The sequence below is a fragment of the Leptopilina heterotoma genome, unplaced genomic scaffold, assembly GCF_015476425.1.
Source record: "Leptopilina heterotoma isolate Lh14 unplaced genomic scaffold, ASM1547642v1 Lhet_9, whole genome shotgun sequence".
NCBI lineage: Eukaryota > Metazoa > Arthropoda > Insecta > Hymenoptera > Figitidae > Leptopilina > Leptopilina heterotoma.
The window spans coordinates 505,456-521,184 of record NW_025111193.1 but is presented as its reverse complement, the minus strand read 5'-3'; the positions used below and the strand labels follow the sequence as shown (position 1 = coordinate 521,184).

At 22.7% G+C, this 15,729-nt stretch overlaps 2 protein-coding genes across 2 annotated transcripts; one reads left to right on the top strand and one right to left on the bottom strand.

Moving 5' to 3' along the window:
• Window positions 1-93: 93 nt before the first annotated feature.
• On the top strand, window positions 94-15,700 carry LOC122511738 (oxysterol-binding protein-related protein 9). Its single transcript, XM_043627176.1, has 13 exons — window positions 94-294; window positions 4,309-4,524; window positions 4,940-5,170; window positions 5,879-5,948; window positions 6,033-6,113; window positions 6,593-6,719; window positions 7,485-7,603; window positions 8,869-8,898; window positions 9,161-9,323; window positions 9,694-9,968; window positions 12,478-12,872; window positions 13,073-13,300; window positions 13,561-15,700. The coding sequence occupies exons 1-13, from the start codon at window positions 139-141 to the stop codon at window positions 13,657-13,659; spliced, it is 2,190 nt and encodes a 729-aa protein (XP_043483111.1). The 5' UTR covers window positions 94-138; the 3' UTR covers window positions 13,660-15,700.
• LOC122511739 (elongation of very long chain fatty acids protein 4-like) lies at window positions 1,300-3,159 on the bottom strand. Its single transcript, XM_043627179.1, has 4 exons — window positions 2,888-3,159; window positions 2,134-2,402; window positions 1,556-1,855; window positions 1,300-1,487 (listed from the first exon to the last, which is right to left on the bottom strand). The coding sequence occupies exons 1-4, from the start codon at window positions 2,931-2,933 to the stop codon at window positions 1,320-1,322; spliced, it is 783 nt and encodes a 260-aa protein (XP_043483114.1). The 5' UTR covers window positions 2,934-3,159; the 3' UTR covers window positions 1,300-1,319.
• Window positions 15,701-15,729: the final 29 nt, after the last annotated feature.

Genomic DNA, 15,729 nt, shown 5'->3' with positions numbered 1-15,729 from the left:
TGAGAGAAGATCTGAAATTAAGAATTTGTTTACCTTATAAGGAAATTATGTGAAACCTTGAAAGAAAAAGTTGGCAACACTTGTGTTGTATGTATATACTTGTCAGTGTTCATGTATACAAAGTAGAGGTTATGTGTCATGTCGAAGTTTAATGAAACAACTGAAACAATAATGTTCACAAGAAAAATGTCGACAATGGAAGGTTCACTTAGTAAATGGACTAATGTTGTTAACGGATGGCAATATCGATGGTTCGTCTTGGATGATAATGCTGGACTTTTATCTTATTATACAGTGAGTATTTTATCTTTGAAAAACAATAATGAACGCCATATACATATACTTGAACTGTCAGATAAGATTTTTCTCCTTCAGTATATTGTTTTTCTTTTTTTAAATTTACATTCCCTCTGTTTTGAAATTGATTTTTCAGAAAATTGTTCATTTATCGCAGATTTAAATAATTTTTCATTTAATTGTAAATGTAATTTAAAAAGTAATTCTATATAATCAAAGTTACACTTTCTGACAATCAGCTGATTTGACCTTTTGCACCTGTTTTTATTTATGAGATTTTCATGCAAAATAATTAACAAATGTACGTAAAAGTACAAAATAAAAACTGATTGTAACAAACAAGACGTACTTTTAGATAGAAAATATTATTTCGTAAATGCGAAAATTGTCAATTTGGAATTTTAATTATAATTTTGTCAACTCTTCGAAGTCTTTTGGAGAATTTATGTATTTCGAAATTAGGCAACGCCTTTTGGACATTAATTAGCATTCTGTCATTTACAGTAAAGTTTACTCTAAATCGAACATTGTAATTCAGAACCGAATTAATTTTATTTTAATAATTAAACTATTATAAATATTTTCGATTTTGTAAATTTGGCTAAAATTTATCGAATTTTAACCAAGTTGAAGTCCACAACGTTGATCAACGAAAAAAAATTGTTTACTTAGTAAATTAATTAAAAACACGGAGCAATATTGTCACAAAAATATTTAGAAAAAAAAGATTGATGTTTATATTTTGACAATAATTATTTTACAATTAAATATTAAATTAAAAATAATACTTGAATGTATTAAATAAAGTTTTTTCGTTGATAAACGTTGTGGACTTCAACTTCGTGAATTTTACGTAATTTTCAGTCATGTGACTAAAAAAACATATCAATTGAAAGTATTTCAATGTAATCTTTGTCACGAAAAGTTTCTAAAAATTCAAAAAAGATTGTAGAAGGAAATGAAAGGAGAAGTGAATTATTTTAAATAATTTATATTTACAAATTTTAACTTATATATATAGTCTATTCTTTTTTCTTTTTAGGCGTTAAGTAAGTCCTCTTATAAAAATTATAGAATAAATTGAAATTTAATAATACATCTAAAATCATTAAATACGCTGGTATTTTAGGAACATCGCAAGATGGGAAGGCCGCTATCACTGCATGGAATATTAAAATGACAAATTGAACCTGAAACAGAAAAATTAAAATCAGTGCTAAATATTTCAAATTTTGAAAGTAAAATTAATCTTTCTTACCATTTGAATAATTGTAACGTAACGCTTGAAAGGAAGAACCAAACGTTTCATGCTATCTGTGGTACTCAAAAGATAATATGTATACATTATAACGTGAACAGAACAATTCATTGCAGGATAAAATACTGCCATTCCGCCAGCAATATATCTCGTTGAAATCCAAGCCACCAAAGCAGTTGTAAAATGATGATAAAGATGTAACAACGATATTTGATTATTTTTCTTTCTCAACACGAACATTCCAGTTTCAATGAGATCGACTAATTTCAATAGGAATACGAGATACGTCGTTCTGGCCATCTGGAAATTATTTTTTGTTACTACAATAAGTTAAGTTATTGATATTAATGAATTCATTTTCTGATATTAATGAATTAATTTTTTGATATTAATGAATTAATTTATTGATATTAATGAATAAATTTATTGATATTGATGAATAAATTTATTGATATTAATGAATAAATTTATTGATATTAATGAATATTGAATTAATAATATATTTACTAATTGACTAAATTAATTTAACGCTGTTCGCTAATGATTTAAATTAGTAAATTAATAAAGTAGAGACTCACGCGAACTGAATCTGGATTATTTGAATAATCAATTGGCAAGCAACGTAAAGCAACTGCATCTGGATGAACAACAAGAATTTCTTTGACTAGATAAGCATTGGAGACAATTTGAAAAATATTATAAAACTTAATGAAAGTCTTTAATTCGTAAGCGGGTCGATTTTTCATATAACGTGGACCACATTGAAATACAAAATACAAATAACTAAATAATATCAATATCATTGGCCATGGACTGCCCATAAACAGCCAGTCTGTCACCCGAGTATCTGAAACAATTTCCATAATTAATATTTTCATCGCTTTTTAATTTCTACATTTTTTAATATTTAATAACTAATTTAATTTTTAATTTCTACTTCTATTTTCTTATTAATTTAATTTTACTTATTAATTCATAATTCTTATTAATTTTATTATTTACTTTGTTATTTATTTTATTATTTATTTTGTTATTAATTTTATTATTTACTTTGTTATTTATTTTATTATTTATTTTATTATTTATTTTGTTATTAATTTTATCTTAATTTTTTTTATTAATTTTGTTTACCAAAATTGCTTCTCTAAATAGCAACTCTTTTTATTTATTTTGTTATTCTATCATTAATTTTATTATTGTCGTTTTAATTTTAATTATTTTTATTAACATCATTTTATTAATTTCATTTTATTATTATTTTTATTAATTTACATTTTTTTAAATCACTTTTCTCTTCAGTAAATAGCAAATCATTTTTATTTCTTTACTCACCTGCTTTTTCATAATAATAATAATTATAAGTATCCGTAAAACCCATTTTATTTTATTTTTTTTATTATTTTTTATTTACTTAACACTTAAAAAGTAAAATCTAGAAAAACTATTTTTTTTACGCGGTTAGACCGCGCTCACTCGTGTCGCTGATCACTAGGTGATTTGTGAAAACCTTGTTAATTTGGGAATCAACTTATATATGAATTGCCGATCATGCTTAATGCATATGCAACCGATTTTGGATATATTCATACAACTCGCATAGTTCCGTAAAGGAATACTAAATACTTGCCCTTTCACCTTAGACTCCATTTGAATTTTTCAATAGAAAAACAATCTAATAAATCTAGGCGTGAAATGTAAAAGGAAAAAAGAAATAGGAAAAAAAAATTTTGTTCAATTTTTCAAAATCGAATTTATTTTTCTTTTTTTCTTCTTTTCGTAAATATAAAAATATATCTTCTAATTTATAAATTTTTGAACATTTTCAGTATTGTTTAATTTTTTGTGTACTTAAAATTCATATATAGGAATTTTCATTAGATTTTAAATAAATTCAGAGTATGACTTTTGACTCTTTTATTTTATAAAGGAAAGTGAAATTTCTTTCGCAATTAGATAATTTTTCAAAAAAAAACTTTGTTTATGATCAATGTTAATTTTTGTCTTTTTCTTAGTGTTAGTTTTTTTTCTTGTGTTAATTTGTTTTTTTTGTGTTAATTTTTTTTTCAGTGTTAATTATAGTATTTTATTTATCACTGAAAATTTGTTCTTATTTTTAATTAATTTTTTTTTAATGAATTATAGTACCAGTTGGATAGATTGATTTTTAATTTGCATAAAAAAACAAATGAAAGAGACAATCTTGGAGTTGAAAAGATTGTCTGGTATGATTTGTAAGCCAAGTCTAATATTTAATTAAAATTGACACCTGTTTTTACTCGGTGCTAACGTAATTAATACATACGTAAAAAACACGTTCTAACTTGGCTTTTAAAACAATTCAAGTTAGAGTTCAAAGTGTACGTTTACTGACTAGTGAGAAGACTTCTTCAAATTTAATGAAGTTGCTTTTTAAAGTTAGACGCTGTCTTTCAAATAATATTTAACGGCAGCTTTAAATTTATTGAAAACGTATGTTTAATTTTATATATAAATAGAAATTTATCAATTTCTCCCTTCTACTTAAATTGACAAAAATTTACTTTTTTCTATTAAAATATTGTACTTAAAATAAAATTCTGTTTAGAATAAATTTTGAAAAAGAAAAATTCTAATGAATAAAATAATGTTTTAGAGTAAAGAAATGAAAAAAATGTTTGAGAAAAAAATTCTAATAAATACAATAATGTTTCAAAGTAAAAAAAAAAAAAGGAAAATTTTGAAAAAAATTCTAATAAACACAATTATTGTTTCAGAGTAAGGAAAAAATGATGCGAGGGGCACGCAGAGGATGTGTTCGTTTAAGAGGCGCCGTAATTGGAATTCATGATGAAGATGATAGTACTTTTACTATCACAACATCATCACAGAAAGACGATCCAAAGACTTTTCACTTTCAAACACGAAACGGCGAAGAACGCGAACGTTGGGTTCGAGCTCTTGAGGATACAATTTTACGACACTCACATGCAGTAAGTTTCACGAGAGACTCTTTTTTATTTTTCTCCTCACTGTTCCAATATGTAAAACAACATTTTAATATTTTATAAATTTAAATTGAAACTATTTAAAACAAAACAAAAAAATATTTTGCACACGAGACGGAAAGTTTACACATAATTTATATGTATAAATATATAATCTTTAAAAATTTGCTTATTTAAATTAGTAATTAGAAAAAAAAATTAATGGGTTTTGAATTTTTACAATATTTGCACATGATTATAAAATATTAAATTAAAAATTTGCTTATAATTGTAATTATGAAAAAATTACACACATGGTTTTAATTAAATATTAAAATTAATAATTATTATTAAATTCGAAAAATTTGCATTTATTGTTGATAATATTGCATATTAATAGAATTTCTTTTGTTTATTTAAGCGCTGGGATCCAAACAAATTACTGCCAAAGCAAGATTTCGATCGAAAAGTAGCAGAGGCTGACGCTTATCTTCAATTGCTGATCGATCAAATTAAATTAATTGAGCAAAAGCAGCAGTCAGTGCCCGAAGGAGATGAGACTAATGAACAGAGATATGAGGAAATTTTGAAGCAAGCAAATGCAATGCTTAATTCCGTCAAGCACATGATCGTTCAATTACAAATTGCCAAGGTATTTTTCTTATTAATCAATGTAAAGATCAAATTAATTTTTAGGCTTTCAATTTTAAATTTTAATTATTTATTTTGCATTTCTTAATTTCCTCAATAAAATAAAAAAGTCAAGTCTTGTATTGGTTGAATATATAAATTTTGAAATAAATAAATAATATGTAATAAGAATAAATAATAATATAATAAGAACAAAATTATAATAAAAGCAAAATTCAATTTACAAAGGAGAAATTCTTTCTGTGATTGAAATTTAAAGTAAATAGAATAAATAATAAACTAAAAATTTAATATATTTTAGAATTTAATTTTAACTTTTGTGAAGTGAAAATAAATTTACTCTGAACTAATTTAATTGTTATTGTTTTGAAAAAGAATTTTTTTCTCAAATACACAATCTGTAGAAATGATCATTAACTTTTTTTTTGGGTCACATTATGAATAGCATAGATTTATTAGATCACGGCACACGAGATGTGTTTAAATTAAGCGCACATAATTCATGATTCATTGTCTTCATAATCTCTTTCAATATTCATCAACTTTTTATGTATTCTAATTTTTTTCATTAAATTAATTAAAGAAATCTGTTATCTTTTAAATTAAAATTTTTAATTTCAATTTGTTAAATTTCATTGAAATTTGCTAAACTTCATTTAAATTTGCTAAATTTCATTTAAATTATTAATATTAATTTATTTACTTGCAGAATACAGCTATTCCGGTAAATGGGATTTACACAGGTCCAACCAAACCCATTGCTACGGATTTGAAACTCGGTATGTTTTGTATTTGAGGAAATAAACAATTTTAAATTTCAAACGATAATTAGTGTGATTTAATATATTTATATTTTTTTCAAGGGGAACCAGAGTTGACTGTACAGACGGGAATTGAATTAGGATCGGAATGTGTGGAGCCGAGGGTTACAAATTTAACAAAAGGTTCGTTTTATATTGTTCATTACTGCGCAATTAATTTTATTTTGTAAATCATTTTTTATTTAATTAGAAACTTATAATTCTGGAAAAAATTAATAACTCTTTGAAGTATTAATGATATTAATTCTATTTCATTTCCAATATTTTTCCAATAATTCTAATTTTTTCTAATACAAAAATTATTTTTAAAATTATTTCTAAGTCTTAAATTTATTTAAAAATTATTTTTAAGTCTTAAATTTATTTAAATTACTTTTGTCTTAAATTTATTTAAAATATTTGAAACTACTTTTATTTAAAAATGAAAAATTTTCAATAAAATAAACACTTGTAAAAACAAAAATTTATGAAAAACTAAAAATATTTGAATAATTTTATTTAAAAATTAAAAGAAAATAATTTTTAATACAATTTTGAAACAAATTATTTTTTGTATATCTACTTATTTAGAAAAATGATAAAATTCTTTTTAATTATTCCAGTTGTGGGAAGAGATCTTCCAGTACCAGAATACTCTTATTCATCTTCCGATGAGGACGAAGATTTTTTCGATGCAGCAGATGATATTTCAGTACCTTCGCATCAAGCAGCTCAAAATTATCATCCTCCGTAAGAATACATTTTTTATTTATTTCCGTAATTCAGAAAATAAATTTTAATCTTAAAATAATTAAGAATAAAAATTAAAGAAACGTTAATAAAATTTGAATTTTTCAGATCAGTGTTTAATTTCATAATATTTACTTACATTTTGTTTCATTTCACTTTTTATTTTATTATTATTATTATTATTATTATTTTATTTTAATTAATTAATTAGATAATTTTTTAATAATTTTCCAATTAAAAATTTCTTTTTAAATTAATATTCAATTTTTTTATTTTCATTATTATTTATGCTATAACAATTTTTGAACGGCAAATGAACGAAATTTTTTTCAATGGAAATTATTTTCATAAATAATTACTAATTGTACCTAACAAAAATGAAGTACTTTTTAACATTTAGAAACTTTTTTATTAATTTTGTTGGTACTTGACGCATAATAAACGTTTAGAATTTTAGAAACATATTTGATTAAAAAAAATTTAGAAACATTTTTCTATTTTATTAATTTTATTTATCTTTATTAAATAAAAAAGAATTAAATAATTTGTACTTACAAATGATTATCAAAACATTATTGAATTATCAAATTATTACTAAAAGAAGAAAAAAGATTAAAATTCATGAAATTTAATTCAACATTTATTCTCTTCTTTTTAATTTACAAATTATTACTAAAAGAAAAAAGAATAAAGGTTAAAATTCATGAAATTTAATTTAATATTTATTCTCTTCTTTTTAATTTACAAAATATTTGTTTAACACAGAAAGCGACGAGAACTCGAGAGATTACCGTCTTCATCATCGACAGAAAGTACACCTGTTGATAATCGAAAACCACCACCAGCACCGCCAATAAAAGGAGATGGATCTGTCGACTATGATGGTAAGTTTGTTTTCATTTAATAAATTTACTCTAAAAACTTCGGAAATTCGTGATAGAAGTTTAAAAAAATTTGTTTCGATCAACAACACTAAAGATTCAAATTAAAAACTAATTTTCAAACTCATAAATACACTAATTGTAATATAAACTGATAATTATAGTATTTTTTAAAATTTTAATTTAATTTACCTTTTCTACTTTATCAATTTTTGAAAATACTTTTTTTTCTAATTTTTTCTTTCTTCTTTAATCAAAAAATTGTTTAATATTTCTAAAACACTGAAGAGTATAGAGAGTAATTTTAAATAATCTCCCGCATTGTAATTATTATTAAAAACAATATAAATCATATTCTAAAAATAATATTCAGTCAAAAATTTCTATTTTTTTCAAATTTAGTTAAATTTCTTGAATCAGAAAAAAAGACGTCACACTTTCGACATTGATTTTTTTTCAATACTTATTAACTTTTAATTAGATAATTATACTTGCAAAAAGAAAAAAAGAAGTGAATGACGTCCTATTTTTTTGTTAATATTCATTTAATTCAAAAATTAAAAGAAAGTTTTCGGTTTTACTTGTAGTTCTCTGGTTTATTGATCTGACTGTGATATATACACGTGTATAACATATACATTGCAAAGAGTACTATTGATGCAAGTCTCTACCAAATACATCTCTCGCTCACTAGATATATAGTATTTAACGAGTAGTGGCGGACGAGGAATGTTTTAAATTAGAAGTTTCAAATTTATTTTCGCAACTTGTGAAATCAGTCGCGCTAGCAAAATAATGAAACCAGAACAGGGCCTGATTTTCACGGCTGTTAGGACGTTTATCTCTCTAAATATACTAATCGATTCACGTACTTCGCGCATATCATAGTTTCATTTGTTTCACCCTTAACAAAAAAAAGGAAAGAAATCTTTTTTCTTTAGTAATGGATGCTATTTGTTATTTTCAACAAAGGCAAAATGTTAAATACCGAATTAAACAGTGAGTCTCTTTTTTCTAAAAATTGTTATTTTCAGTAAATTTGATTTTTTTCGAGATTCTATATTTAGAAAATTTTCGACTCATTTTTTTCTTTTTATCACTTGTATTTAATATTTATTATTTATTAGATATTTATTATTTTAATATTTGTAGAGAATTTAATTACTGGCATAATTATTACAAATATTTAATTTAATACTTTATAGTTTTGAAATAAATTTTTATTTTTTAAATTTGACTTTGTTTTTAATTTGGTTTTTTTGTTGCAGCATTGTACGAGGAAGAGAGCGAAGAGGAAAGTGAGTATTTTCCAATTCAAATAATAATAATTTAAAACGATTTTAATATTTTTCGAAATATTATTTTAATTCATCAAAATAAGTAATAGATTTGATTTTTTCTTTCTTTACCTTTCTTTAAGTATTTTTATTAATATTTAAAACTTTGATTTTAAAACATTTTTTTAAATTTAAAATTTAGAATTTACATTTTATAAAATTGATAAACTTTACAAGTGAAAATGAAATATTGAAATTAATTTCCCCATATTTCTAATTTTAGTGGACTCGATGGAAAGCCATGGATCAGTTGTCACTCATCTTTTGTCGCAAGTGAAAATCGGAATGGATTTGACAAAAGTTGCCCTCCCGACTTTTATTCTGGAGCGCAGATCCCTTTTAGAAATGTACGCGGATTATTTCACTCATCCCGATCAATTTGTAAGGTAAAATCTTCAATGTTTAATTCATAATTATTTAAAAGAAAATAATTTTTTTTGTCCATTAAAAAACAATCCTCTTTCACAATGTATTTAAATTTTTATTTCACTCCTTTTAATTTCTCGCAATCAATATCTAAATCTATTTTAAGACCAACTCGCGTCTCAATTCGGTTTATTTTCGAATGGTGCTATTACTTTATATCAAAATCCAATAAACAGAGTAAATAAATAACGAAGTTTTCTGGTAAAAATAAAATTCAGTTCTTGTGAAACCAGAGAAAAAAAAATATTAAAAGGAGGGGTAAAAAGAATGTAAACTCAATTGAAAGAAAATTATTTTATTATGAGTAAAAAATTATGTTTCTTTTCACAGCATAGCAGATATGCCAACTCCAAAAGAAAGAATGGTGCAAGTGGTGAAATGGTACCTGTGCAGTTTTCACGCCGGTCGAAAATCAGGTGTTGCAAAAAAGCCCTATAATCCAATTTTAGGAGAAATATTCCGCTGTCATTGGGATCTTCCGTCAGAAAAAGAACAGAATAATTCATTAAAAGGAAGTGCTAAATTCGTTAAAGATGGACCCGTACCGTGGTCTACTGAAAATCAACTTTCCTTTATCTCTGAACAAGTTTCCCATCATCCTCCAGGTTTGTATTTGACAATAATAATAATAATAATTTTGAAGTTAGTTGTTTTTGTTTCCTTACTTTTTAAATAATTTTTCCTATTAAATGTTTTGAATTTTAAAATATAAGCATTAACAATAATTAAATTCTTTCGAGAAATTTTTTATTAAAATTACATTGATTAATAAAAATTGAATTTTTTTCAAGAAATTTATTCGAGTTTTCGAAAATAAATAAATTCTTTTGAAGAATTTCTTTAAATTTTATGAAAATAATGTAGTTTTTTATAATTTTAATTGAAAATTTTGAAAGTATTTGAATTTTACGAAGAATTTCTTTAAAATTAAAAATTTTTTAAATCAATTTAATTTCTGCGAAAAATTGTATTAAAATTTTTTTAAATAATTGGATTGTTTTCAAAAATTCCCTTAAAAATTGTAAAAATAATTGAATTCTTGAGAAGAGTTTTATTATTTATGAAAATATTTGAATTCTTACTTTCATTAATTTTATTGCAATTTTTGAAAATAATTGAATTATTTTAAAGAATCTTTTGAATTTTTTTGAAAATAATGTACATTTTTTTAAATAATTTTAAATAATTGAAAATTTTAAAAGTAATTGCATTTTACGAAAGAAATTTTTTCAAGTTTTTAAATAAACGTGTTTTTGTTAATAATTGTGCTTAAAAATTTGATTATTTAATTTTATATAAAATTTTTCAAACAATTGAATTTTTTCGAAGAATATTATTAAAGTTTTTTGACAATAATTAAATTCTTTCGAAGGATTTCTTTAATTTTTCGAATATGATCGATTTTGTAAATAATTGCAATTAAAAATTTGAATAATTAAATTTTATTAAAATTATTAATAAAAAATTGATTTTTTTTTTAAATTTATTAGTTTTCGAAAATTAATAAATTTTTTTCAAGATTTTCTTTAAATTTTATAAAAATAATGTAGTTTTTTATAATTTTAATTAAAAATTTAGAAAGTAATTGAATGTTACGAAGAATTTGTTTAAAATTAAAAATGTAATTATTAAATTTGATTAAAATTTTGGGGAAATAATTGAATTTTTACTAAAATTCTATTATTATTTTTGAAAGTAAATAAATTCTTGTAAAGAATTTTATTAAATTTTTTTTATAATAATTATAATTCTCTTGAGAAATTTAATTAAAATTATATTGCAAATAATTGAATTCTTATAAAAAATGTTATTAACATTTTTAAAATTAATTTAATTTTTGCAAAGAGTTTCATTAAGATTTTTGAAAATAATTGAATTGTTTTAAAGAATTTCCTTAAAAATTGTAAAATTAATTGAATTCCTTCGAATAATTTTATTATTTATAAAAATAATTCAATTCTTTCAAAGAGTTCTATTAAAACTTTTGGAAAGTAATTGAATTGTTTGGATGAATTTCCTTAAAATTTTAAAAATAATTGAATTCTTTCGAGAAATTTTATTAAAACGTTATTAAAAATAATTAAATTTCTATGGAGAATTTTATTATTTTATTATTTATAAAAATAATTGAATTGTTTAAAGAATTTTAATATTTGTAAACATGATTGAATTGTTTCGAGAATTTTATTGTTTATAAAAATAATTGAATTCTTGCAAAGAATTTTTTTATTTATAAAAATAATTGTATTCTTGCATATAATAAATTTTTTTATAATTTTCTAAAATAATTGAATTGTTTTTATGGATTTCCTTAAAATTATAAAAATAATTGAATTCATTCGAGAAATTTTATCAAAATTTTCTTAAAACTTATTAAATTTCTACAGAGAATTTTCTTAAAATAGTATAAATAATTGAATTCTTGCAAAGAATTTTATTAATATTTTCGAAAATAATTCAATTGTTTTTATGAATTTCTTTAAAATTGTAAAAATAATTGAATTCTTTCGAGACATTTTTTCAAAATTTTATTGAAAATAATTGACTTTCTACAGAGAATGTTATTATTTATAAAAATGATTGACTTGTTTCAAAGAATTATATTGAAAATAATTGAATTCCTTCGAATAATTTTATTTATTATTTATAAAAAATATAATTGATTTCTTGCGAAGAACTTTAATGAAATTTTATAAAATAATAATAAATAATAATAATTAGTTAACAAGTAAATTCTTTTAAATTTTTGAACCTGCAATTATTCAAAGATTTAAATTGATATTTGAAAATAAGAAATTTTTTAATTTGCATAATAATAATTAATTCAATACTGCAAAAAGCATTTGCTAGTTACAATAATAATCAATTTTCACATATTATGAATAAAAATGTTAGTTTTTCTATAATTAAAAAAAAGTAATTGTATAATATTTCTCCTGTATTTTGCAATATTTTTTATTTATTTACATATTTTTTAATTATTTATTTGTTATTTATTTATTTTTGTCCATTTTCCAGTGAGATTTATTTACTTGCCATTTATTTATTTGCGTCTATTTTCCAGTGAGATTTATTTACCCACTTGTTATTTATTTATTATCGTCTTTTTTCCAGTGAGTGGCTTTTATGTCGAGAATGTCGAAAGGAATATCAGTTTTGGAGCGCACATATGGACGAAGAGTAAATTTTTAGGATTGAGCATTGGTGTACATAATGTTGGCAAGGGATGGGTTAATGTGATAAATCATGGCGAGGAGTATATCGTAACATTTCCAAATGGTTATGGAAGATCGATATTGACAGTGCCATGGATTGAATTGGGTGGCAATACGACGATAACATGCGCTCAATCTGGTTACACAGCATCAATAGAATTTCTCACAAAACCATTTTATGGCGGTAAACGTAATCGAATCACGTGTCAAGTGAGTCATCGCACGGATAAAAAGCCATTCCTTGTAATTAATGGCGAATGGAATGGATTAATGGAATCAAAATGGGCTGATGGGGTAAATTTCTTCTCAATTATTTCGTTTTTTTCTCTCAAAATTTGATTTTTTCTTTAAATTTAATTTATTTTTTTAAAATTTGATTTATTTATCTAAATTTAATTCTTTTTTTTCAAATTTGATTTTTTAAAATCAAGCATTTTTCTTTTGCTTTCGAATGCAAGAAATTGTAAATAAATTATTGATTGAATTTAATTTAGAGATCGGAAATATTCGCTGACGTTCGAGAATTAAAGGCGGAAAAGAAGCAAGTGAAGCCGATGTGTGAACAGGAGGATTGTGAATCAAGAAAAATTTGGAGAGAAGTAACGATGGGTTTAAGAATTAATGATATGGATAAGGCAACAGCGGCGAAATCCTCTATTGAACAAAAACAACGTGATGAAGCTCGAATTCGCAAAGAAAATAATATTATGTGGCAAACGAAGGTAACTTATTTGCTTTCCAAACTTCCATTCAATTATTTTTATAAGTAATAAAATAATTATTCATAAATAGATAATTAAATTTTTTAATAGACACTTAAATTATCGACTTATTAAATAATCTAGATTATCTATTTATTATAATAAAGTAAATACTATATTTAAAAATTAAAAATATGGAAAAATTCGAAAATAAGTAAAATAGATGTAAAAAATTAAAAATAATTGAAAATTCAAAATTAATTGAAATTTATATTCAACAGTTGTTCAAAGAAACCAAAGACGGAGGCTATGCATATGTGAACCCTCTGGAAGAGAGATTAAAAGTCAAAACGGACGAATCAACAGTGACAAACACCTAAAGAGGTAAATGATGAAATCGACTCCAATAAATAATTCGCACACGTAAAATAACAAACTTAAGCCTGATTCCATTGAGACGTACGTCACTCTACAAGCCTGTACATATAGCTAAAACTATCCTTATTCTATTTTCAATTTTATTATAGTTCCCTCAATATTAAGCAAATAGCGGAAAATTTCAATTTTTTAAAATATTTACCAAAAAAGTTCTTATAGTTTGGAATTTTCCTTTTAATCCCTAAAATAAACGTTCTCAACAAATTTTATTCCTTAACGTAACTTTTCCTGTTGAAAATAATTATAATATAAACAGTATTTAAAATAATTATCAAATTAATTTTTTAATTTGAAAAATTAAATTAAAAATACCTATAATTTTAGTATTTAAAAGAACGGAGAACGTTTTTTATTCGTGGCACAAACATTTTTTCTATTATCTGTTCTTCCTCTTTTTTTCCTCATTTCCTTTTTCTTCAAATGGAAAATTTTAGTTTAATTTAAATTAAACTTGTGTGACTTAAATAAAAGACTTGTGTTAAAAATGTCCTTACTTAAGTAACAAAAAAAAGACTTTCGAGTCGTTTTTTCACGATTTTCAAAAAATTTATTACAATTTTTATAACGCCGCATAAATATGAAAGTTAAAAATGGATTATGTACAGTTTGTAGACGAAAGCATTTTTTAAATGTGAAAAAACACATTTAAGTATACGTATAGATTAATAGATTTTAAACATTAATTAAATTACATTATATTAATGTAATATAAAATATTTTAGAATTTTTAAAAGTGAAATTTAATTCAATTTTATCAACAGTCCATTTATTACTTACTATTTATATTAATAAGAAAATTTTTCAAATTTTTTCTTCAAGATTTTATGAGATTATTTAATCTAAATAGAAAACTGTTAATTAATAAAATTAATTAGTTAGTTTATGTAATTGAAAAATCTTGTGGTGGCGTTCGGGAAGGGACAGATTAATTTTTCAGTAGATTTAGAAATTTTAATTTTTGTTGGTGCAAAGTGTGATGTAATTCACATCCTATTTTAATAAGTACATTCTTTTAGATATATATTTTTATTACAATGAAAATTTATTTTTTTGTTAAAAAAATACGTCAAGTATTATAGTTTTTATATTTTTAGTATTTAGCTCGACTTTTAAATTCTTTGAGAAAGAAAGTTTAATAAGTTTAAAAATGTGAAATAAGTTGTAAAAAATTACTCTTAAAAAACTCCAAATTTTATCTAAATTATTTATCGCTTAGAATTTTTTTTTTGGATTTATTTTTACTGAAATAAGACGAATTCTATGAGGCTTAAGAGTGCACGTATATAAGTGGCCTTTAATGCAAGGATAAATTTTATTGAAAATTGAGAAGAACTAATTCTTAAAGCTAAAAATCTATATAAATACTTAAAAAGCAAAATAATAGCTCTTAAACAATATATATTATAAATTTAGAAAAAATTATATATAGATCTTATATTTTTGTTTAATATAAGTACGTGAATGAAAAATTTCATGTTAGAAAAAAAATCCTAAATATCTATTATCAAAGAGAAGAAGCAAAAGAAAAAGACGATTTCAAGAAAATTACGTTATCCGCAAAACATCGAAATGTATTTTCTATATTTAAATTCGAAATTTTTTGAATAAATTTATTAACCTTTTTATTATTACATTAATAATAAATTCGAAGTGCTTTTTATTCTGCTTGACTCTTAGATAATTTCGTATTAGCAGGAAAACAAAAATACTCGGCACATTTAAATATATTATAATAAATATGTAGAAAAAGTCTGTACAATAAACTTCAGAACTGTTTTTTTCTTTTCGAAAGAGAAAAGAAATGTAAAAGTAAAAGTAGTTACTAACTTCCAAGGAAATCTTAAGTTTCCTTTAGAAAATTAGTTGTAAGAAAAAAAACAAATGTAAATTGCATAAAAAAAACGCGTTGCATGTCGAAAATATTGTAAAAAAAAAAGCAGCTGTTATCTTTTTCTGAATAAAATTGTTTTGTAAAATAAAAAATGTGGATACTACTTATTTCCAAAAAATAG